Source organism: Panulirus ornatus, chromosome 17 (assembly GCF_036320965.1).
Source record: "Panulirus ornatus isolate Po-2019 chromosome 17, ASM3632096v1, whole genome shotgun sequence".
NCBI lineage: Eukaryota > Metazoa > Arthropoda > Malacostraca > Decapoda > Palinuridae > Panulirus > Panulirus ornatus.
In genome coordinates, this window is record NC_092240.1 from 38,073,803 (window position 1) to 38,100,240 (window position 26,438).

At 46.3% G+C, this 26,438-nt stretch overlaps 1 protein-coding gene across 2 annotated transcripts in view; it reads right to left on the minus strand.

The window, feature by feature from the left end:
* LOC139754687 (uncharacterized) overlaps positions 1–26,438 on the minus strand; it is a 622,261-nt gene that overhangs the window by 101,033 nt on the left and 494,790 nt on the right. For both annotated transcript variants that reach the window (XM_071672247.1, XM_071672246.1), the window contains 2 exons: positions 20,590–20,753; positions 17,895–18,019 (listed from right to left, as the gene is read on the minus strand). In XM_071672247.1, coding sequence (XP_071528348.1) covers positions 17,895–18,019; positions 20,590–20,753 — 289 coding nt within the window. The remainder of the gene's footprint in view (positions 1–17,894; positions 18,020–20,589; positions 20,754–26,438) is intronic.

A 26,438-nucleotide genomic window follows, 5' to 3' on the forward strand; every position in this document is an offset into this window, starting at 1 on the left:
GGGCTGGAAATCCTCCTTTCCCGTTTTCATTTCTCCAAAAGAGGGAACAGAGATGGGGCCAAGTGAGGATATTGCCACCAGATATTTATATTTTTTTTTTTTTTTTTTTTTTTTCCAAAAGAAGGAACAGAGAAGAGGGCCAGGTGAGGATATTCCCTCAAAGGCCCAGTCCTCTGTTCTTAACGCTACCTCGCTATCGCGGGAAATGGCGAATAGTATGAAAAAAAAAAAATATATATATTTGTGGGTTTATCCTATATAAATCATGCACCTATATATGTAAATGTGTGTGCGCTTATTTACCTATAATCACTTTGGGTTACAATATTCACATTAAATCTTAAAAAAGGAATTCCGTCAAATCAGTTTACACGACACAGATGGCAGAAGGCCTCCGTGAACACAAACTTGGAATAAGACTTTAAAGTCATGAACTGTAGATAGCGTTAACACTAACATCTGAACTAACACAACGGAGGGAGTAATACGGTCACCCATGAACCCGAACTGGGAGGTGATAATGAAACTGTCAACAGCAGTGTGGAGCCTCTAGCTCACCGGCGGAGGCAGCAGGGGTGATGGCTGGAGGCTTAAATCTCCCACCTGTGGGAGAACACAGGGAGGAGGAGGAGGAAGAGGAAGAGGAGGAGGAGGAGGAGGAGGAGGAGGAAGGAAGGCCAACCGAATGTTGAGTAATTAGTGTGACATGGTCAAGTACGGCGGTAGGGGAGGTCAGGAGAAAGATACATGGTGTATCACTCGCGTACCAGGCCCTGAACTCCCTTCCCTTACACACCTCACGGGAAAAGTGAGGGGCATACAGGACAACAATACCATGAAGAACCTGACCCTTGTGGCTTTAGGGGAAGTAACACGTAGCGACACAGGCATAAAGAGGGAAGCCAGAGGAGATGTGAAATTCTGGGCTGTAAACTAACATTACGAAACTTCCTGGTCGAGCATACGAACGAGGGAAACACATGAAGCAAAGCAGTCTTGAATGGCGACCATTACATCTGGTAATCCTGTAATCCTTCCCTTACTGACCTGCTTCCTAATACAAACACATCTCGCCTCCAAATCACGCGCGCTGAAGTACAGAGGATACAAAATATGGTCTCAAAGATTCGTCACACAAGGAAAGTAATCACACATTGGAAATGTCGAAGAATATCATTAACCAATATATATATATATATATATATATATATATATATATATATATATATATATATATATATATATTATATTATATCATATATATATATATATATATATATATATATATATATATATATATATATATATATATATATATATATATATATATATATATATATATATATATATATATATATATATATATATATATATATATATATATATATATATATATATATATCAACAACTAGAAGGCAAACGGAGACGTGAATTACAGACTTATCTAAGACGTGGACTGCAACGTTGTAATCTGGCACACCCCTGGTTCTCACGGAGCGTCAGAGCGCTGAGAGAGAAAGAGAGGCTCCAGTCATCCTCCGACGTCCATGATAGCTGATCCATTTTCCCTTCTGAACTAACAAACAACATCACTACCACATGACACGCTTGCCTCCAGCTAACCATCCATGCGGCTCATTAAACAAACTCCATACGTCTGTGTACTGGAGTTATACACCATACATCTGTGTACTGGAGAAGTACACCATACATCTGTGTACTGGAAAAATACACCATACATCTGTGTACTGGAGTAATACACCATACATCTGTGTACTGGAGTAATACACCATACTTCTGTGTACTGGAGAAATACACCATACATCTGTGTACTGGAAAAATACACCATACATCTGTGTACTGGAGTAATACACCATACATCTGTGTACTGGAGAAATACACCATACATCTGTGTACTGGAGAAATACACCACACATCTGTGTACTGGAGAAATACACCATACATCTGTGTACTGGAGAAATACACCATACATCTGTGTACTGGAGAAATACACCATACATCTGTGTACTGGAGAAATACACCATACATCTGTGTACTGGAGAAATACACCATACATCTGTGTACTGGAGAAATACACCACACATCTGTGTACTGGAGAAATACACCATACATCTGTGTACTGGAGAAATACACCACACATCTGTGTACTGGAGTAATACACCATACATCTGTGTACTGGAGTAATACACCATACATCTGTGTACTGGAGTAATACACCATACATCTGTGTACTGGAGTAATACACCATACATCTGTGTACTGGAGAAATACACCATACATCTGTGTACTGGAGAAATACACCATACATCTGTGTACTGGAGAAATACACCATACATCTGTGTACTGGAGAAATACACCACACATCTGTGTACTGGAGTAATACACCATACATCTGTGTACTGGAGTAATACACCATACATCTGTGTACTGGAGTAATACACCATACATCTGTGTACTGGAGTAATACACCATACATCTGTGTACTGGAGTAATACACCATACATCTGTGTACTGGAGAAATACACCATACATCTGTGTACTGGAGAAATACACCATACATCTGTGTACTGGAGAAATACACCATACATCTGTGTACTGGAGAAATACACCACACATCTGTGTACTGGAGTAATACACCATACATCTGTGTACTGGAGTAATACACCATACATCTGTGTACTGGAGTAATACACCATACATCTGTGTACTGGAGTAATACACCATACATCTGTGTACTGGAGTAATACACCATACATCTGTGTACTGGAGAAATACACCATACATCTGTGTACTGGAGAAATACACCATACATCTGTGTACTGGAGTAATACACCATACATCTGTGTACTGGAGTAATACACCATACATCTGTGTACTGGAGTAATACACCATACATCTGTGTACTGGAGTAATACACCATACATCTGTGTACTGGAGAAATACACCATACATCTGTGTACTGGAGTAATACACCATACATCTTTGTACTGGAGTAATACACCATACATCTGTGTACTGGAGTAATACACCATACATCTGTGTACTGGAGAAATACACCATACATCTGTGTACTGGAGAAATTTTATATTTCTCGACCCTACCTTCACCTGACCAACCCCTTCCTTCCCTCTCCCCCGTCACCTAACCAGATATAAAACATATATGAAGGTTTAGTGTTCAGTATTTATATATGAGAAGTACACGGCATCTCTTCCCGAGGGATATACGAGGTTCCCTTCTTACATGAGGAAGGTACACGGATGAGGTACACGGTATCCCTGGATAGAGGAAATACAAGAGTTGCCTACACGGGGCCGGACACAGATTCCCTACACGGGAGCGGTAAATGGATCCCCTACACGGGAGTGGTACACAGAATCCCCACACGAGGGCGGTACACGGGCCATCTACACAAGTTCCTTACACGGGGGTGGTACACGGGTCCTCTGCGCGGAAGTGGAACAAAACTTCCCTACACAGGGCGGTATACGGGTTCCTTACACGGGACCGGCACACGGGTCTCCTGCACGGATCTGTTACACAAGATCGGCACACGGTGTCCCCTACACGGGAGCGGCACAGGGGGGTCCTTTACACGGGAGCGGCACAGGGGGTCCCTTACACGGAAGCGGCACACGGGGTCCCCTACACGGGAGCGGCACACGGGGTCCCCTACACGGGAGCGGCACATGGGGTCCCCTACACGGGAGCGGCACACGGGGTCCCCTACACGGGAGCGGCACAGGGGGGTCCCTTACACGGAAGCGGCCCACGGGGTTCCCTATACGGGGGCGGCGCACGGGTCTTCTAGACGAGGTTTTAGGCGAGAGTCATTGATTTCTCCGGTACGGGCGGCTGGGCTCCTGCCCTACACTACCGGCCTGCCTGCCCCTTGAGCTGCTGGGAGGGAGGGAGGGAGAGAGATGGTAGGGCGGGGGTTGCAGGAAGAGCGTGAGAATGAGGGTGGGGGGGAGAGATGGCGGACGGCAGGGAGAGGAAGACGGTGTACGGCGTAGGGAAGGAGGGCAGGATATCAGGGCAGACACACAGACAGCAGACGGCAGGACAGGACAGCAGTGCCCTGTAAGCTGAACACACGAGAACAGCATAACATTCATAACATCATAACATTCATAACATCATAACATTTCATAACATCATAACGACGACTTCCATCGATCAGTCCTGCACACAAGACGTTTACAGACGCTTTCATCTTATCATCATTGTAATCATTTCATATTTCAGAGTGTATGTAAAACAAACTAAACTTCCCCAGTACCTGACTAAGAGTAAACTGACAAAAAAACAAATCATCAAGACCTCAAATGAAAAAAAAAAAAATATATATATCGAGTTGCTAACTTGTGAACAGAAATGGTGAATCCTCTGGCAGGACTTAATGTCATTTACAGAGGATTAGGCGGACCCTAATTATAAAGGAATTGGTAAAGGTGCGTTCGGTTACGATGCCTTGTGATACAGAATTTGGATGCCCCTGACGCCCTAAGGATCAAGTTCTTACGGACTTTATCACTGGGCCATGTAATTGGAATTCCTTCTTTTGGCCATATAACCGGAATACTTTCCCTTTGCTATTGATGAAGTTATAGACAATCTGCCATCTAGCGGGAGTTAGGCAGAGGATGAACCACAGACGAAGTGATTCCCCAAAGTTTAGGATGAAAGTCCAGAGTGCTGCTAGACCTTGCTTACAAAACATTGATAAGGGGCATAAAAATGTAGAAGAGAAAAAGAAAAAGCCAAGAAGAAGGGTCAGGACGTAAATGTTTGGAAAAGGAAGAGACATAAGAAAGAGTTCCCAAGGTTGGAGGTGTTAGGACCTACCTGTATTACATCACCAAAACTTCTCTTTTCTAAGCGAAATAATCTAAAGTCGTCCAAATACATGGCTTCCATACGACTGATCTCTCAGACTGGAATCATTTTGCAGTTCTCCACTGTATGCACTCCATTGTATGTCTTCTTTTTCTGAAGTCGTATGACAAGAGGTGAACGCAGCGTACAGGGATGGGACGCAACAATGAACTATTAAAATCAATTAAGATACCCGACCTATGTTGGCTAAAGTTTTGGTCACCATATTAATTACTTCTAGGTACTGTTGACTCGGAAGATCATCAACGCTTCTCCCTCCTTTACGTCATAAAACTTCACAGCTTTTATGGTAAAGTTTGTCTTCTCAAGTTTCCTGCTAATATGTAATAATTTGTACTTTACCGACGTTGCAATTCATTTGTCACGTGTGGACCCAACCCAGCCATCTGTCCTCTGTAACTTGCAATTGTAAACGATCAGATTGTGTTGTATCTGTACTGCCCAGTTTAATGTTGTTAACGAATTTGGATATCATATAACCCATTATCATTGTTATCTACATAAGTCGGTAACTGAGCTGCCCATATGAAGTAGAAGAATCCTCAGGCAAAGGTAGTGTTCACGCCGAGCTGACATGTGTAGTAACTTACACAGTTAAAGCAGTTGATATCATCTACTTTGATTTGCATAAAAGCACATTGGAAAAATTCCAGCTTCAACGATTACAAACAAGAGTTGTCACACATGTTACTGGCAACGTTGCACGTTAATGGTGAGACAGTTGGTCGTGTGGCCACCAGCAGAGAGGAATGATGAATGGTTAAACCTCAGATGGTTGGATGTAACAAGTGGTGTACCCCACAGGAAGAAGAATCGGTCCCAGGGTTGATCCCTGATGCTGGGATTTTGCTAGAGTGCTTTATGAAAATTTAAATAATGATACTAAACACTTTCAATATACAAGTTAACATACTCGTGTTACCTTGGCGTAACCACTACCTTTACCTGAAAATCCTTCTGATATAAATGGGCGAGACCGACTTATGTACACTACACTTATGTACACTACGAATATTAATGTAGTTATGACCATACACAAATGCTTAGATTTTTTGTCAACATACGGGCCACTTCATGGAACAAGAAAGTCCCGCGCTACAGTGTAGCAGTCCCCGGCGCTACATTATAGCAGTCCCCTGGCGCTATGTTATAGCAGTCTTAGGCCAAGTTTTTTGTGAGACTCCTGTATATACATATGAAAGGTAAACTCAAGCACTACTTTCCAAAAGCTGGGGACGTTGTATAGGAGCGGCATCTTTATTTTTATACAGCTATTTCAAATCCCCAGAGACTGTTCGCTCCAGCCTGGATTGCTGCTAGGATATCTGGGGTTCCTCCTCCTCCACCTCTGTGTTCCAGTGATCTCAAAAGCCTCTGGTCTCATTCATTCTCCAGGTATCCCTCCTCACCAACCGTTCCTTACTGTCCACCGTGATGGTGGCGTCCTCTCCCTGTTATATAGACGATATTCCTCCTCACCAACCGTTCCTTAAGGTCCCACCGACTGTTGCTGGGAGATGCTGGCTCCCAGCGTGTGTTGCTGGGAGATGCTGGCTCCCAGCGTGTGTTGCTGGGAGATGCTGGCTCCCAGCGTGTGTTGCTGGGAGATGCTGGCTCCCAGCGTGTGTTGCTGGGAGATGCTGGCTCCAGCGTGTGTTGCTGGGAGATGCTGGCTCCCAGCGTGTGTTGCTGGGAGATGCTGGCTCCCAGCGTGTGTTGCTGGGAGATGCTGGCTCCCAGCGTGTGTTGCTGGGAGATGCTGGCTCCCAGCGTGTGTTGCTGGGAGATGCTGGCTCCCAGCGTGTGTTGCTGGGAGATGCTGGCTCCCAGCGTGTGTTGCTGGGAGATGCTGGCTCCCAGCGTGTGTTGCTGGGAGATGCTGGCTCCCAGCGTGTGTTGCTGGGAGATGCTGGCTCCCAGCGTGTGTTGCTGGGAGATGCTGGCTCCAGCGTGTGTTGCTGGGAGATGCTGGCTCCCAGCGTGTGTTGCTGGGAGATGCTGGCTCCCAGCGTGTGTTGCTGGGAGATGCTGGCTCCCAGCGTGTGTTGCTGGGAGATGCTGGCTCCCAGCGTGTGTTGCTGGGAGATGCTGGCTCCAGCGTGTGTTGCTGGGAGATGCTGGCTCCCAGCGTGTGTTGCTGGGAGATGCTGGCTCCCAGCGTGTGTTGCTGGGAGATGCTGGCTCCCAGCGTGTGTTGCTGGGAGATGCTGGCTCCCAGCGTGTGTTGCTGGGAGATGCTGGCTCCCAGCGTGTGTTGCTGGGAGATGCTGGCTCCCAGCGTGTGTTGCTGGGAGATGCTGGCTCCAGCGTGTGTTGCTGGGAGATGCTGGCTCCCAGCGTGTGTTGCTGGGAGATGCTGGCTCCCAGCGTGTGTTGCTGGGAGATGCTGGCTCCCAGCGTGTGTTGCTGGGAGATGCTGGCTCCCAGCGTGTGTTGCTGGGAGATGCTGGCTCCCAGCGTGTGTTGCTGGGAGATGCTGGCTCCCAGCGTGTGTTGCTGGGAGATGCTGGCTCCCAGCGTGTGTTGCTGGGAGATGCTGGCTCCCAGCGTGTGTTGCTGGGAGATGCTGGCTCCCAGCGTGTGTTGCTGGGAGATGCTGGCTCCCAGCGTGTGTTGCTGGGAGATGCTGGCTCCCAGCGTGTGTTGCTGGGAGATGCTGGCTCCCAGCGTGTGTTGCTGGGAGATGCTGGCTCCAGCGTGTGTTGCTGGGAGATGCTGGCTCCCAGCGTGTGTTGCTGGGAGATGCTGGCTCCCAGCGTGTGTTGCTGGGAGATGCTGGCTCCCAGCGTGTGTTGCTGGGAGATGCTGGCTCCCAGCGTGTGTTGCTGGGAGATGCTGGCTCCCAGCGTGTGTTGCTGGGAGATGCTGGCTCCCAGCGTGTGTTGCTGGGAGATGCTGGCTCCCAGCGTGTGTTGCTGGGAGATGCTGGCTCCCAGCGTGTGTTGCTGGGAGATGCTGGCTCCCAGCGTGTGTTGCTGGGAGATGCTGGCTCCCAGCGTGTGTTGCTGGGAGATGCTGGCTCCCAGCGTGTGTTGCTGGGAGATGCTGGCTCCCAGCGTGTGTTGCTGGGAGATGCTGGCTCCCAGCGTGTGTTGCTGGGAGATGCTGGCTCCAGCGTGTGTTGCTGGGAGATGCTGGCTCCCAGCGTGTGTTGCTGGGAGATGCTGGCTCCCAGCGTGTGTTGCTGGGAGATGCTGGCTCCCAGCGTGTGTTGCTGGGAGATGCTGGCTCCCAGCGTGTGTTGCTGGGAGATGCTGGCTCCAGCGTGTGTTGCTGGGAGATGCTGGCTCCCAGCGTGTGTTGCTGGGAGATGCTGGCTCCCAGCGTGTGTTGCTGGGAGATGCTGGCTCCCAGCGTGTGTTGCTGGGAGATGCTGGCTCCCAGCGTGTGTTGCTGGGAGATGCTGGCTCCCAGCGTGTGTTGCTGGGAGATGCTGGCTCCCAGCGTGTGTTGCTGGGAGATGCTGGCTCCCAGCGTGTGTTGCTGGGAGATGCTGGCTCCCAGCGTGTGTTGCTGGGAGATGCTGGCTCCAGCGTGTGTTGCTGGGAGATGCTGGCTCCCAGCGTGTGTTGCTGGGAGATGCTGGCTCCCAGCGTGTGTTGCTGGGAGATGCTGGCTCCCAGCGTGTGTTGCTGGGAGATGCTGGCTCCCAGCGTGTGTTGCTGGGAGATGCTGGCTCCCAGCGTGTGTTGCTGGGAGATGCTGGCTCCCAGCGTGTGTTGCTGGGAGATGCTGGCTCCCAGCGTGTGTTGCTGGGAGATGCTGGCTCCCAGCGTGTGTTGCTGGGAGATGCTGGCTCCCAGCGTGTGTTGCTGGGAGATGCTGGCTCCCAGCGTGTGTTGCTGGGAGATGCTGACTCCCAGAGTGGTGTTGCTGGAAGGTGCTGACTCCCAGCGTGTGTTGCTGGGAGATGCTGGCTCCCATCTTGTGTTGCTGGAATATGCTGACTCCCAGCGTGTGTTGCTGGGAGATGCTGGCTCCCAGCGTGTGTTGCTGGGAGATGCTGGCTCCCAGCGTGTGTTGCTGGGAGATGCTGGCTCCCAGCGTGTGTTGCTGGGAGATGCTGGCTCCCAGCGTGTGTTGCTGGGAGATGCTGGCTCCCAGCGTGTGTTGCTGGGAGATGCTGGCTCCCAGCGTGTGTTGCTGGGAGATGCTGGCTCCCAGCGTGTGTTGCTGGGAGATGCTGGCTCCCAGCGTGTGTTGCTGGGAGATGCTGGCTCCCAGCGTGTGTTGCTGGGAGATGCTGGCTCCCAGCGTGTGTTGCTGGGAGATGCTGGCTCCCAGCGTGTGTTGCTGGGAGATGCTGGCTCCCAGCGTGTGTTGCTGGGAGATGCTGGCTCCCAGCGTGTGTTGCTGGGAGATGCTGGCTCCCAGCGTGTGTTGCTGGGAGATGCTGGCTCCCAGCGTGTGTTGCTGGGAGATGCTGGCTCCCAGCGTTTGTTGCTGGGAGATGCTGGCTCCCATCTTGTGTTGCTGGGAGATGCTGACTCCCAGCGTGTGTTGCTGGGAGATGCTGGCTCCCAGCGTGTGTTGCTGGGAGATGCTGGCTCCCAGCGTGTGTTGCTGGGAGATGCTGGCTCCCAGCGTGTGTTGCTGGGAGATGCTGGCTCCCAGCGTGTGTTGCTGGGAGATGCTGGCTCCCAGCGTGTGTTGCTGGGAGATGCTGGCTCCCAGCGTGTGTTGCTGGGAGATGCTGGCTCCCAGCGTGTGTTGCTGGGAGATGCTGGCTCCCAGCGTGTGTTGCTGGGAGATGCTGGCTCCCAGCGTGTGTTGCTGGGAGATGCTGGCTCCCAGCGTGTGTTGCTGGGAGATGCTGGCTCCCAGCGTGTGTTGCTGGGAGATGCTGGCTCCCAGCGTGTGTTGCTGGGAGATGCTGGCTCCCAGCGTGTGTTGCTGGGAGATGCTGGCTCCCAGCGTGTGTTGCTGGGAGATGCTGGCTCCCAGCGTGTGTTGCTGGGAGATGCTGGCTCCAGCGTGTGTTGCTGGGAGATGCTGGCTCCCAGCGTGTGTTGCTGGGAGATGCTGGCTCCCAGCGTGTGTTGCTGGGAGATGCTGGCTCCCAGCGTGTGTTGCTGGGAGATGCTGGCTCCCAGCGTGTGTTGCTGGGAGATGCTGGCTCCCAGCGTGTGTTGCTGGGAGATGCTGGCTCCCAGCGTGTGTTGCTGGGAGATGCTGGCTCCCAGCGTGTGTTGCTGGGAGATGCTGGCTCCCAGCGTGTGTTGCTGGGAGATGCTGGCTCCCAGCGTGTGTTGCTGGGAGATGCTGGCTCCCAGCGTGTGTTGCTGGGAGATGCTGGCTCCCAGCGTGTGTTGCTGGGAGATGCTGGCTCCCAGCGTGTGTTGCTGGGAGATGCTGGCTCCCAGCGTGTGTTGCTGGGAGATGCTGGCTCCCAGCGTGTGTTGCTGGGAGATGCTGGCTCCAGCGTGTGTTGCTGGGAGATGCTGGCTCCCAGCGTGTGTTGCTGGGAGATGCTGGCTCCCAGCGTGTGTTGCTGGGAGATGCTGGCTCCCAGCGTGTGTTGCTGGGAGATGCTGGCTCCCAGCGTGTGTTGCTGGGAGATGCTGGCTCCAGCGTGTGTTGCTGGGAGATGCTGGCTCCCAGCGTGTGTTGCTGGGAGATGCTGGCTCCCAGCGTGTGTTGCTGGGAGATGCTGGCTCCCAGCGTGTGTTGCTGGGAGATGCTGGCTCCCAGCGTGTGTTGCTGGGAGATGCTGGCTCCCAGCGTGTGTTGCTGGGAGATGCTGGCTCCAGCGTGTGTTGCTGGGAGATGCTGGCTCCCAGCGTGTGTTGCTGGGAGATGCTGGCTCCCAGCGTGTGTTGCTGGGAGATGCTGGCTCCCAGCGTGTGTTGCTGGGAGATGCTGGCTCCCAGCGTGTGTTGCTGGGAGATGCTGGCTCCCAGCGTGTGTTGCTGGGAGATGCTGGCTCCCAGCGTGTGTTGCTGGGAGATGCTGGCTCCCAGCGTGTGTTGCTGGGAGATGCTGACTCCCAGCGTGTGTTGCTGGGAGATGCTATCTCTTTATGTGTGTTGCTGGGAGATGCTGGCTCCCAGCGTGTGTTGCTGGGAGATGCTGGCTCCCAGCGTGTGTTGCTGGGAGATGCTGGCTCCCAGCGTGTGTTGCTGGGAGATGCTGGCTCCAGCGTGTGTTGCTGGGAGATGCTGGCTCCCAGCGTGTGTTGCTGGGAGATGCTGGCTCCCAGCGTGTGTTGCTGGGAGATGCTGGCTCCCAGCGTGTGTTGCTGGGAGATGCTGGCTCCCAGCGTGTGTTGCTGGGATATACTGGCTCCCAGCGTGTGTTGCTGGGAGATCCTGGCTCCCAGCGTGTGTTGCTGGGAGATGCTGGCTCCCAGCGTGTGTTGCTGGGAGATGCTGGCTCCCAGCGTGTGTTGCTGGGAGATCCTGGCTCCCAGCGTGTGTTGCTGGGAGATGCTGGCTCCCAGCGTGTGTTGCTGGGAGATGGCAGCAGCCTGCAAGAGATGGCCGGGAAATGCTGGCTCCGGGGAGGAATGAAGGTGTTGCAACAAGATATGAGAAAAACACAGAATGCAATTTCGGAGGCAAGCTGGGTGCTGAGGCGAGTTACCGCTCAATCCAGCCAATCACAGAGCCGGTGACACCTCCTTCATCTCTGTGTCACTTGGTCCAGCCAGTCACAGGATCGGAGACATTTCCTTCACTTCTGTGCTGCTTCGCCGAGCCAATCACGGGGTCGGAGACATTTCCTGCACCTCTGTGCCAGTTGGTCGAGTCAATCGCGGCGAGACATTTCCTTCACCTCTGTATCAGATAAGATCAAATTGAATAGTCCATTGGGAGAGAGGAAATGCCTTGAGGATCCAAGATGCAAGGACACTCTCTCTCTCTCTCTCTCTCTCTCTCTCTCTCTCTCTCTCTCTCTCTCTCTCTCTCTCTCCATACTATTCAGCAGGGAGGTATACCACCGGCATTACCCGCCTAGGTATCGTGAGGGTTAGTGACAGCTTCGCAGTGAGCCAACACTTCAGTGGCTGTCAAATGTCATTCTTTCAATTCCTATGATGAGCGCTAATTGTTAGCCCTATCTTCTGGTTACAATCGAGTCGTAGGTACTCGTAAGTAAGTGGCCAAAACAGTGAGCGCTACTTGGCAGCCTTGCCTCATATAAACATTTCTTAATCAAGCGTCGGTAGGTACTATCCCTGAAGCAGGAGTTGTAGAAGTGTGTGAAAAACTGAGAGGAAGTGAGTCCTGGACTGATGTGGGTAATACTGAGAGTGGATGGAGAGATATGGGTGATTATTTGTGCCTATGCACCTGGCCACAAGAAGAAAGATCATGAGAGGCAAGTGTTTTGGGAGCAGATGAGTGAGTGTGTCTGCAGTTTTGATGTAAAAGATCGGAGGGCATGGGGTATTCAGTATTATGAATGGAAAAGGTGAACAGCTTGTGGAGATGTGTGCTGAAACAGGACTGGTGATTGGGAATACATGATTTAAAGAGAGGTACAGGATCACATATTGATCAATAGGCGTATAAAAGACAGACTCTTCGATGAAAATGTGCAGAGAGGAGGCAAGGGTGAAGATTTGCTTTAGGGATTTTAGAAAAGAGGGAACAATATCAGTGACAAGAGAGTGGTGAAAGTAAGTGAACTTCGAAAAGAGTCTTGTGTGAAAAAATACCAGGAAAGATTAAGAGCAGAATGGCAAAAGGTGAGATTATATGAAGCAAGGGGAGTGGGTGAGAAATGGGAGGCATTTAGGGAAGCAGCGATGACATGTGCGAGAGATGCATGTGGCATGCAAAAGGTCGGGGGCGGACAGATTAGAAAGAGTACCGAGTGGCGGGATGAAGAATTAAAGTCGCTAATAAAAGAGAAGAGAGAGGCGTTTGGGCGGTATTTACAGGGAAAGATTAGGGGATGTGTAAGAGAAAGCGGCAGGAGATGAAGTGGTAAGTGTTAGGATTGAAAAAGAGAGCTAATGAGATCTGGCGCAAGCGAGCATCAGTAAACATTAGGAAGAATAAGATGTTTTGGAAAGAGGTTGATTATTTAAGAAAACCAAGAGAACAAATAAGAACATCAGTAAGGGGACAAAAGGGGAAGTGGTAATAGGTAGTGATGAATCGAGGAGGAAATAGAATGAGTTTTTGAAGTATTGTTGAATGTATTTGATGACAGGATGGTAGATGTAGGTTTATTAGTTGGGGTGGTATGCGAAGTGAGGCTGTCATGGAAAGAGGCTTGGTGAAGAGAGAAAAGGTGGTGAAAGCCTTACAAAGGATGAAATGTGGCAAGACAGCTGGAGCGAATGGTATTGCTGTTGAATTTGTTAAGAAAGGGGGTGACTGTGAGGTTGATTGGTTGGTAAAGATATTCAGTGGATGGGTGGATCGTGGTGAGGAGCTTGAGGACTGTCGGAATGCATGTATAGTGTCATTGTATGAAGGCGAGGGGGATATACGTGAGTGTTCAAACTACAGAGGATAAGTTTGTTGACTATACCTGGTAAGTTGTCTGGGAAGATGATGATTGAGAGAGTGAAGACACGTACAGTGTGATTTTAGAAGCGGTGGAGGATATATACATCAGGTGGATGCATTGGGAATGTGTGGGAGAAATACCTAGAGAAACGAATGGATCTGTATGTGGCATCTATGAATCTGAGAACCCATACGACTGAGTTGATATAGATGCCGTGTGGAAGGTCTTAGGAATATACGGTGTGAGAGGAAAGCTGCTAGAAACAGATAAAAGCTCTATCAAGGTGTAAGGCATGTGTACGAGTAGGAAGAGAGGAGAGTGCCTGGTTCCAAGTGAAGGATGGTCTGCGACAGGGGTGTGCAATGTCACCATAATTGTTTCATTTGTTTCTAGATTGGGTGGTGAGGGAGGTAAAAGCGAGAGTCTAGGAGAGGGGCGAGTATGTAGTCTGTAGGGGATGAGAGGACCTGAGAAGTGAGTCATTGTTGTTTGCTGGTGATGCAGCAGTTGTGAGAGATTCGAGTGAAACTGGAGACGCTGGTGACTGAGTTTGAAAGAGTGTGTGAAAATAGGAAATTGCGAGTGAAAGTGAATGAAAGCAAGGCTATTAGACTTAGCTGAGTTGAGGGGCAAGTTAGTTGGGGTGTGAATTTGAATGGAGAAAAACTGGGGAAGTGAAGTGTTACAAATACCTGGAATGGACAGGGCAGGGAATTGAGTGATGGAAGCGGAAGTGAGTCATATAGTGGGTGAGGGGGACAAAGGTTCTGGGAGCACTAAAGAATGTGAGGAGAAGTCGTTATTTGGGAGGGCTAAAATGGATATATTTAATGTTATAGCAGTCACAGTATTATTATATGGATGCAAGGCATGGCCTTTAGATAAGATAGTGCGGAGATGGGTGGATGTATTGGAAACAAAATATCTGAAGAAGATATGTGGTGTGAGATGGTTTGATCGAGCAATTAATGAAAGGGCAAGAGAAAGGTGTGGTAATGAATAGAGTGTGGTTGAGAAAGCTGAATGTGGTGTGCTGATATGGCTTGGACATTTATAGAAAATGAGTGAGGGAAGGCTGACAAAGAAGATATATGCGTCAGAAGTGGAGGAAACAAAAGAGGAGGGGAGACCAAATTGGAGATGGGAGGATGGGGTGAAAAAAAAAAAAATTAAGCGATCGGGGCCTCAACATGCAGGAGGGTGACAGGCGTGCAGTGGATAAAATGAATTGGAATGTACCGTCAGTGGAGCGATCAAGGACGTGTGAAAGGTCTGGGTAAACCAAGAAAAATATGTGGGGCCTGGTTGTTCATAGGAAGCTGTGGTTTTGACGCAATTCAGTTAAGAGTTAGAGTGAATGTGGCCTTTCTTCGTCTGTTCCTGGAGCTACCTCGCTAAAGTGGGAAATGGCATTTAATCATAATTATATATTCAAAACTCACAGATGCTGATAATACAAATGTCATCAGCTTTCGTCTGCACTAGAACACATCCTCAAAAAGCAAAAGAAGCTATACATGAACAGTTAGGAACCATGTTCCCAGGTGAGGTCAGGAAACAACGAACCTCGACCCAGGTCATTCCCTAACCGGCAACTCAGCTGCCGCGAGGCAAGATAAGGTTACACCTGCATAAACCTAATTGAGACCTACCTCAGCCCTCCGATCCATCCCTTCGTCTGGTGGTTGTGGTTGGGAGATGAGGTCTCACGGCCGCTGAGTTGCCGGGTAGGGGATGGCCTGGGTTGAGGTTGGTTGTCTCCTTGCCTTACTTAGGAACATGGTCCCGCCTATTTGTACGTACAGCCTTTTGGTGTTTTTGTGGTGAGTACCATTGAGAATGTATGGCATTACGGACGAAAGCTTAGGACAATTGCTTTTATTTACTGTTAATCTGGATAATTCACTTGTTACGGTTCTATTATGAATATACATATACATATATATATATATATATATATATATATATATATATATATATATATATATATATATATATATATATATATATATATATATATATATATATATATATATATATATATATATATATATATATATATATATATATTACAGAGGTATAAGTTTGTTGAGTATTCCTGGTAAATTATATGGGAGGGTATTGATTCAGAGGGTGAAGGCATGTACAGAGCATCAGATTGGGGAAGAGCAGTGTGGTTTCAGAAGTGGTAGAGGATGTGTGGATCAGGTGTTTGCTTTGAAGAATGTATGTGAGAAATACTTAGAAAAGCAAATGGATTTGTATGTAGCATTTATGGATTTGGAGAAGGCATATGATAGAGTTGATAGAGATGCTCTGTGGAAGGTATTAAGAATATATAGTGTGGGAGGCAAGTTGTTAGAAGCAGTGAAAAGTTTTTATCGAGGATGTAAGGCATGTGTACGTGTAGGAAGAGAGGAAAGTGATTGGTTCTCAGTGAATGTAGGTTTGCGGCAGGGGTGTGTGATGTTTCCATGGTTGTTTAATTTGTTTATGGATGGGGTTGTTAGGGAGGTGAATGCAAGAGTTTTGGAAAGAGGGGCAAGTATGAAGTCTGTTGGGGATGAGAGAGCTTGGGAAGTGAGTCAGTTGTTGTTCACTGATGATACAGCGCTGGTGGCTGATTCATGTGAGAAACTGCAGAAGCTGGTGACTGAGTTTGGTAAAGTGTGTGAAAGAAGAAAGTTAAGAGTAAATGTGAATAAGAGCAAGGTATTAGGTACAGTAGGGTTGAGGGTCAAGTCAATTGGGAGGTAAGTTTGAATGGAGAAAAACTGGAGGAAGTAAAGTGTTTTAGATATCTGGGAGTGGATCTGGCAACGGATGGAACCATGGAAGCGGAAGTGGATCATAGGGTGGGGGAGGGGGCGAAAATCCTGGGAGCCTTGAAGAATGTGTGGAAGTCGAGAACATTATCTCGGAAAGCAAAAATGGGTATGTTTGAGGAATAGTGGTTCCAACAATGTTGTATGGTTGCGAGGCGTGGGCTATGGATAGAGTTGTGCGCAGGAGGATGGATGTGCTGGAAATGAGATGTTTGAGGACAATGTGTGGTGTGAGGTGGTTTGATCGAGTAAGTAACGTAAGGGTAAGAGAGATGTGTGGAAATAAAAAGAGCGTGGTTGAGAGAGCAGAAGAGGGTGTTTTGAAATGGTTTGGGCACATGGAGAGAATGAGTGAGGAAAGATTGACCAAGAGGATATATGTGTCGGAGGTGGAGGGAACGAGGAGAAGTGGGAGACCAAATTGGAGGTGGAAAGATGGAGTGAAAAAGATTTTGTGTGATCGGGGCCTGAACATGCAGGAGGGTGAAAGGAGGGCAAGGAATAGAGTGAATTGGATCGATGTGGTATACCGGGGTTGACGTGCTGTCAGTGGATTGAATCAGGGCATGTGAAACGTCTGGGGTAAACCATGGAAAGCTGTGTAGGTATGTATATTTGCGTGTGTGGAAGTATGTATATACATGTGTATGTGTATGGGGGTGGGTTGGGCCATTTCTTTAGTCTGTTTCCTTGCGCTACCTCGCAAACGCGGGAGACAGCGACAAAGCAAAAAAAAAAAAAAAAAAAATATATATATATATATATATATATATATATATATAATTCATTGTTTTATATAACAAATTCTTCTGGTGGGCTCAATGTAGGGTAGGCTGGTGAAAAGGATTTCAACAACATCCTGCTGTGTGGGATGTGTCAAGGTGTTGTGAAAACACGAGTTGAAAAAACACGGTTAATAACATGGTATGAGAAGATGACAAGGTCGGCTGGCGTCCTGAAGCATGCATTGTTATTACCAGATCAGTTCTGATAGTGTGTATTGTGATCAACGAATTAAAAGTTTCCTTAGATACGGAAAAAAAAAAAGATTTTTGCGAAATCATATAATCCTCTTCAAAGTTTTGATAGACAGGGTTTTCCGCAGCAGCCATGCATGGTTCAGAAGGATCTATAACTTCTCTCTATGTGTAAAAGACAACGTTGTAACTGATTTAAAATCTCAATTGGATACCTGTAGCAAGACTTCAATAGGAGATGCGACAGCAACTACATATCAAATTTCCAAAGAAATGTAACTCAACATCACTGTCTCATTTAGGCAGACAACATGTAACTATAACAAAGAAAATCTGTATGTTATTTTTTCTTGCAATGAAAAAAAAAAAAAAGATATATCCACTGAGAGATCACCACTAATCGACATGGTCATCTCGAGTCGACTGGCTGTCGAGCATCTCTCGACACCTCTGCAGAGCGGGAGAGCTCTAGCATACGACCTCATCATGAGAGACTTTTGCACTCGATCATTTCCAGCGACGCACCTCAACACTGAATCATTTTCAGGCCAATACCTCACCGCTCTAACACTTCCCACTGGTCAACTCTCCACCAGATAACCTCACAGCTCCAGGCAAGGCGGCCCTCCCGCCCTCCGCTGTTCATTTCTCCGAGGATCACTTCCCCGCCTGATCACCTCTGGCCAGCCAGTCCTCCCCAGGGACTCACCTGATGATCTTGATGGCGACGTGGTCTCCTGACTTGTGGTCGATGGCGCGGATGACCTGGCCGAAGGACCCCTTCCCGATGACCTCCAGGATCTCGTAGCGGTAGCTGATGTGGTCGTGCATGACCTGTGCAGGGAGGAAGGAAGGGCACTGTAGTGGTAGCAGTTCCCTTCTACGACACATAGGGATAATGTAGGATATATATATATATATATATATATATATATATATATATATATATATATATATATATATATATATATATATATATATATATATATATATATATGATTATCCTAATATAGGTTGAAATGAGTAAAACCTTGTCAATGAATTAAAGGCTACTGACGTCACTGGAAACCTCTATCAAACATTTGGAATGATTGGATACAACATGACACACACATAAAGGCTTTGTCTCATCAACAATTACATAAAACTAGAAAACAAACATTTCAACTCTCAGTATCGGTACGTTAGAGACAACTCACTCTATGATCCTCTCCTTTATAATTCTTTTGATGGAGGGACTAGAGCCAGGTTGATGGGGGGACTAGAGCCAGGTTGATGGAGGGACTAGAGCCAGGTTGATGGAGGGACTAGAGCCAGGTTGATGGAGGGACTAGAGCCAGGTTGATGGAGGGACTAGAGCCAGGTTGATGGAGGGACTAGAGCCAGGTTGATGGGGGGATTAGAGCCAGGTTGATGGGGGACTAGAGCTAGGTTGATGGAGGGACTAGAGCCAAGTTGATGGGGGGACTAGAGCCAGGTTGATGGAGGGACTAGAGCCAGGTTGATGGAGGGACTAGAGCCAGGTTGATGGAGGGACTAGAGCCAGGTTGATGGGGGGACTAGAGCTAGGTTGATGGAGGGACTAGAGCCAGGTTGATGGGGGGACTAGAGCCAGGTTGATGGAGGGACTAGAGCCAGGTTGATGGAGGGACTAGAGCCAGGTTGATGGGGGGACTAGAGCCAGGTTGATGGGGGGACTAGAGCCAGGTTGATGGGGGGACTAGAGCCAGGTTGGATCTCCACCAGTCAGCGGTTGGCTGGTCAACGTGGATCGCGTCACTCGTGACGTAAGCAAGGCTAGACTGGAATATCCGATATAATGGCTTATCGTTTTGAGGGTATCGGACATAATGTCTTATCGGATATACTTTACTGGTGTATCCGATTTAGTGTACATCGGATTAACTCGCTTATCGTATATGGTATATGTCTGATGTATCGGACATACTGGCTTATCGGATATACGTTGCTATTGTATATATCGGATGCACTAGCTTTATCGGATATACGGTACTGGCTTATCGTGATATGTTGGCTTACTGGATATGCTTTAATAGCCTATCGGATATACTGTTTATAATATACTTGCTTTTTCAGATATACTGTAAAGGCTTTTTGGATATACAGTAGTGGCTTATCGGACATCGTGTATATCGGATACAATGGCTTAAATGCCATACCGTATTGGTGTATCGGATATAGTGGATATCGGATATACTGGCTTTATCGGATTTGATAATCTGGTTTACCAGATACAGTGTATATCGGATTCACTGGCTTAACGGATATACAGTGCTGGTGTACCGGATATACGGCAATGTCTTATCGGATAAACAACAGTGGCTATCGGATATAGTCTCTATCGGATATACCCGCTTTATCGGATACACCGTACTAGTTTATCGGATATAGTGTATATCGAATATACTAGCTTATCGTATATACAACACTGGCTTATCGGATATAATGTATATCGGATATACTGGCTTTACCGGATATACCGTGCTGGTTTACCGGACATAGTGTATATCGGATACACAAACTTGTCGGGTATACAGTACTGAATTATCGGATACAATGGGTTATCGGATACACAGTAGTGGCTCGGATAAAATTTTGATCGGGTATACGGGCTTATCGGTTATAGAGAAAGCAAAACTAAAGTCGCAATAACGTCTTATGTTGTTATGAAGAACAGTTGCCAGAGGACATGATATAAACATGTTATCCAACAAACCTTAACTATCTGCTAGTGTATCTATGAAATGACTGGTCTGAACACAGCAGTTTTGTTATCGCAGGACAAACCATTAATCTCTTCATGAATATACGAGAAAATATTGCGAGTGAATGAAATGAATGAAAATTAGAGATGATAATGAATAGATAAGAAATGATAATGACAAAAGAAAATGGCTCCTATTGATACGGGGTTATACAAGGTATGTATCTCAGTGGGTTCCACCTTACCTTGTTGGAGCATATTGATACGGGGTTATGCATGGTATGTATCTCAGTGGGTTCCATCTTACCTTGTTGGAGCATATTGATACGGGGTTATACAAGGTATGTATCTCAGTGGGTTCCACCTTACCTTGTTGGAGCATATTGATACGGGGCTATGCATGGTATGTATCTCAGTGGGTGCCACCTTACCTTGTTGTAGCATATTGATACGGGGTTATACAAGGTATGTATCTCAGTGGGTTCCACCTTACCTTGTTGGAGCATATTGATACGGGGTTATGCATGGTATGTATCTCAGTGGGTGCCATCTTACCTTGTTGTAGCATATTGATACGGGGTTATACAAGGTATGTATCTCAGTGGGTTCCACCTTACCTTGTTGTAGCATATTGATACGGGGTTATACAAGGTATGTATCTCAGTGGGTTCCACCTTACCTTGTTGTAGCTGCCGTTCTCGTCATCGTAGCCGCCGTTCAGCTGCGCTCCCTCCTCGCCGTGGATCTTGCGGGCGTCCACACCCAGGTAGTAGACCTCAGGGTAAGCCTCGATCTCCCGTCGCTCGTACTCTGTCAGCAGGTCCCCGTAGGACTTGAGCGCCTCTGTACGGGTGGAAGGGAAAGTAGAGTGTGAGTCGTACCGAGCCGTCTTTACGAGAGAGAGAGAGAGAGAGAGAGAGAGAGAGAGAGAGAGAGAGAGAGAGAGAGAGAGAGAGAGAGAGAGAGAGAGAGAGAGAGAGAGAGAGAGAGAGAGAGAGAGAGAGAGAGAGAGAGAGAGAGAGAGAGAGAGACGAGGAGAGCTTTTGACAAGGTTGGGACACAGGCCTACAATATAAACTATGACAGTGAACCGTACCAGAGATGTCTGGAAGATCGCTGGGTAACTTTACTGAGCCAACACACCGCAGAACTCTGCTACGTCACTCACATCCCCTCCACTAAGCGGGATCCCACAGGGCAACGTCCTATCACCCACACGATTCACAGCTTCCACAGATGACATTCCCCACACCAGTTGCTGCCATAAACATGGACATTATCTTCAGTGATGACGACGCTACTGAATGAGTAGCCTCGAACAACTCCCTCCCAGATCATACTCGTTTAGTACAGTCAGAGGCAACCAGACTATACAGATTCGAAAAGGATCGCAAGATAAAAGCAAACACACACAAAATTGACTAGTGTCGCTAGGAAGCATTTAACCCAACGATATGATCACAGAAGGAAACATGATAGCGCACAAGAATAGCTGCAAAACCCTGGATCACGCGCAAAACTTCAAGGGGTTCGAGTAACAGATCATATCAACAAGAGATTCGGACAAAGAAAAAAAATAAAAAAACCAGCTGTAATCAGTCTGTACAGAATGTAGCACCTTCCAGAGAACCTAATATTACAGCTAATCAAAAACATGACAATATCTGTCCTAACATACTCACGTATACATCAACGTTGCTCGGCTCCAAGTCACGCATGCTAAAGTTACACAAGATAAAGCTCTACGATTCGTCACTGATGAAAAATACCCCTCCATTGAAAACCCCGCAGGACGCATGAACGATTACAGATTAAACCAGTCGGTTCATACCTAAGGGAAGACAACGATGATACAAACTGCAGGCTAATCTAAGATCTGGACAACAGTACAAACATGGAACATCCTTGGTTCCCTGGAAGCCTCACAGCACTCAGAGAGGCTCCAGTCATCCATCAATGTACACAGTGAACAATGTTTAGCTTATCTCAGCAAACATCATTTCAAATTCTAAAAGAGACAAAAAGGTACATAACCTCCCCTAAGATAATCACCCACATGCATTATAAAACGTACACTATACAACCAAAGACACTTCAATCTTCTCTTCTATTTCCCGTTATCACTACCCCTGTCCCACCTCGTCTTCCTCTCCTCTAACCACCCTATTAAGATAGGAAACAGAAATAAGCTAAAGTGATCATTGCTCAGAAGACAATGAAACAAGCCACAGGAGAGGACCACAGGAGAGGAGTGAAGTTACATCAAGCTGTGAGGGAAGACTGAGGTCATGGACGAGCAACTGGACAACAGTGAAGTCATCAACAAGCAACTGGAGAAGAGCGATGTTATCAACAAGTTAATGGAGAAGAGTGATGTCATCAACAAGCTACTAGAGAAGAGTGATGTCATCAACAAGCTACTAGAGAAGAGTGATGTCATCAACAAGCTACTGGAGAAGAGTGATGCCATCAACAAGCTGCTGGAAAAGTGATGTCATCAACATTTACTAGAGAAGAATGATGTCATCAACAAGCTACTGGAGAAGAGGATGTCATCAACAAGCCACTGGAGAAGAGTGATGTCATCTACAAGCTACTGGAGAAGTGATGTCATCAACAAGCTACCGGAGAAGTGATGTCATCAACAAGCTACTGAAGAGTGACGTCATCAACAAGCTACTGGAGAAGTGATGTCATCAACAAGCTACTGGAGAAGAGTGATGTCATCAACAAGCTACTGGAGAAGAGTGATGTCATCAACAAGCTACTGGAGAATATTGAAAATCGAAGGCGGGTCACTCGAGAATATACTCAAATGGGTCATGGTGGGTCCAGTGTCATAAGGTTGACCCACTTGACACGAGAGCAGGTCAAGATGGGTCAGGTCAGTGGTGTCATAGGTCAGTGATGTCTGGTTGAGTTTTCAAAATTATACCATATTTTTCTTTTGCTTGTTAACAATTCACGTGTAGCTTACAGATAAACATTTATGGTTATGATATTCCACCTACCGGTCATGATACAGCCAAACATCTATTTTCACAACGATATTTAAGCACTGCATTGTATTCCCTCTGAACACACGAGGTAATTGTGGAGGTGGCGGGTGAAAAGCTGTCTTGAGCGAGAACAGAAAACCTATAATGAGTATTTAATTGTCTTAAGAATGGGAAACAATTTTACGTGAGGCGAACGTGCCATAGTTTCTTTTCACAAGAGAATTGCTGTAACATTTGTTATTTCTTATAATCATTATTTTTCTAATTACATTTACAATGGTAAAATACCGTGTCAATCAGAGGTGCGCGGTGGGTGTGTGTGTGTGTGTGATCACGTGACTGTTCGTATTAACTTACACTTGTAGAACATCGTGACTTTCACTTTACAATAGATGTCCGTTGTATTTGACAAGCTTGACTCTGCTACTGTCCCTCCTCTCAAAGATGGGGCATCGCCACATCATACTGTGCTAATTACCTGGGAATTAACAGCGAGTGATCCCTCATGGTATTAGTCTCCTGAAGAGGGAGTTCATTATCAGGTTCAGGTGACAAGCTGAGGCCAAGCATTCCAGTGTCGCACGTTGTGTGTCAACATCCCTCACTGCCAACATTTACAACGTGCGAAACTAAAGTCTATCACAAAGGCTTCACTGGAGAAGCTGAAGTAGTTCGCCTTGCTCGTGTCCATCAGCGTGAGTGTGGTCTTGAATCATCGCAGGAACCAAGTCAAAAACTCGAGGAGCCGACGGCTGTAGCCCGCGAAAAGGAATCTACCCATATCTTAGCAGTCTCTTATGCCACCTCTGATAACCTATATCATCTCATGATGAAGCCGTCCACAATGGCATGGTGAAGTAAGTAGTATATCAAATAATACAAGACTGAACTATGTGCAGCGGGAAGAAATATGCTTAATTGGCGGCACTGAAAGCAACCGGCTCTTCCTGTACTCATTGTGGCAGCAAGATCTTCGATGTGGTTAGCAGCAGCAGCAGCAGCAGCTCGGAGAGGCCGTTCAGTACATTTCAGACAAGCCATACCATACAACCAACAGTGTTCACAACTCACTCTGGAAGCAGCTAAATCGCTCTGTATAATTTTGGAGCACCTCAAGGATTTCTAAATATAGTTTAGCTTATCTCGGAAATATTCATCTTAATTTTATAGATGAAGTTCATTCTATTGCATTTTTGCATCCGAATTTAGATGTATTATGAAATAAGGTCAAATTATCAACGTAGCTTTGAAAAGTTTGCTAAATATATTCAGGTCAGAAACTTGTTGGCTGAACGGGTCACGGCTAGTGGGTCATAAGACAGATATCTGACGGGTCATGGGTCATTATGGCTGGTGACCCGTTTCCAGCCCTCAGGGCTAAGTTAAGTGGTCCACACGTTACCGAAGTAGACTGAAGTCACAAAGTAGATGGTGGTGGTGGTGGTGGTGATGGGATGTGGCATGGGGACGTGGTGGTGACACAGAGGTGGAGGACTATCGGTGGCAGTGTGAGGAGAGGAGGTGGTGGCTCCTGAGGGCGAAGGATCGGGAGGTATCGACCGACTGGGGAGGGCTCGACCGCTAGTGACACTTGTGGCGTAAACACAATGATAGGATGAGTATGGAAAGAAATGGAAAGAACTGAAGGAAGGAAAGAGAATCATATTGTTTCCTCCATTTTCCTTTTCTTTTTTTTCTTTTCTGTATTGATCTTAATTTTCTTTCCAACAGTCATCCGAGACCTAGTTACTATGTGTTTCACCTGATCAGGTCAAAGAAGTGTGGTGTCGAAAGCGTAGCGAAGATGATATTGTTGCAAATATGGCCTTTGACCAGAACCATAAGCTCAAGAGTAAAGGGAGAAAATGATTTGGAAAAAGTCTTTGAAATAAAGTTAGAGGTTAGTGTAAAGACAAAAGCTAAGGAAGGGGTAGCACTGCTCCTGATCCATGAGTTGTAGGAGTACGTGATAGAGTGTAAGTAAGAGAGATCCAAGCTGATGTGGGTAAAGATAAAAGTGGATGGAGATAGATGGGTGATTATTTATGCTTATGCAGTATCTATGTCTGCTGTATCTATGGAGCTGGAGAAAATTTATGATGAGGTTGATAAAGATGTCTTTGGAAGGCCTTACGAATATATATATTGTGTGGGAGGAATAATCCTAGAAGCAGTGAGGAGTTTTTATCAAGAGTGAAAGACGTGTGTGAAAGACGTGTATGCAATTAGGAAAAGAGAGGGAGTAGTTGCAGATGAGGGTTGGTCTGCGTCAGGGGTGTGTGTGTGTGTTGCCTCCATAGCTGTTTAATTTGCTTATAGATTGGGTAGAGAGCGAGGTACATGCAGTGGTTTTGGAGACAGGGGCGAGCATGGAGTTTGTAGGGGATGAGGGGACTGGAAGTGAGTCAGTTACTGTTTACTGACGATACAACACTGGTGAGAAATTCGAGTGAGAAACTGTAGAAGTTGGTAAATGAGTATGGATGAGCGTGCGAAAGGGAGAAATTGAAGATAAACATACATAAAATCAAGGTTATTAGGTTTAGCAGGGAAGAGGGACAGGTTAGCTGGGGTGAGAGTTTAGATAAAATATGGGGGAAGCGAAGTGTTTTAGGTACAAGGGAATGAACATGGCAACAAATGGAACAATGGAAGCGGCAGTGAACAACAGGGTAGGCAAGGGGGTGAAGGTACTGGGAGCACTAAAAAAAGTACGGGAAGAGAGGTCGTTATATAGCTATGAGGGCGAAAATTGGTATGTTTGAAAGTAGAGTAGGCCCAGCAACGGATGAATGTGAGGCATGGGCTGTAGGTCAGAATGTGCGGAGGTGGATGAATGTGTTGGATATTAAATGGTTGAGGACAATATATATATATATATAAATATATATATATATATATATATATATATATATATATATATATATATATATATATATATATATATTATATATATATATATATATATATATATATATATATATATATATATATATATATATATATATATATATATATATATATATATATATACATATATATATATATATATATATATATATATATATATATATATATATATATATATATATATATATATATATATATACATATATATATATATATATATATATATATATATATATATATATATATATATATATATATATATATATATATATATATATATATATATATATATATATATATATATATATATATATACTATCCCTGGGGATAGGGGTTTAAGAATACTTCCCACGTATTCCCTGCGTCTCGTAGAAGGCGACTAAAAGGGGAGGGAGCGGGGGGCTGGAATTCCTCCCCTCTCGTTTTTTTTTTTAAATTTTCCAAAAGAAGGAACAGAGGGGGGCCAGGTGAGTATATTCCAAAAAAGGCCCAGTCCTCTGTTCTTAGCGCTACCTCGCTAATGCGGGAAATGGCGAATAGTTTAAAAAAAAAAATATATATATATATATATATATATATATATATATATATATATATATATATATATATATATATATAT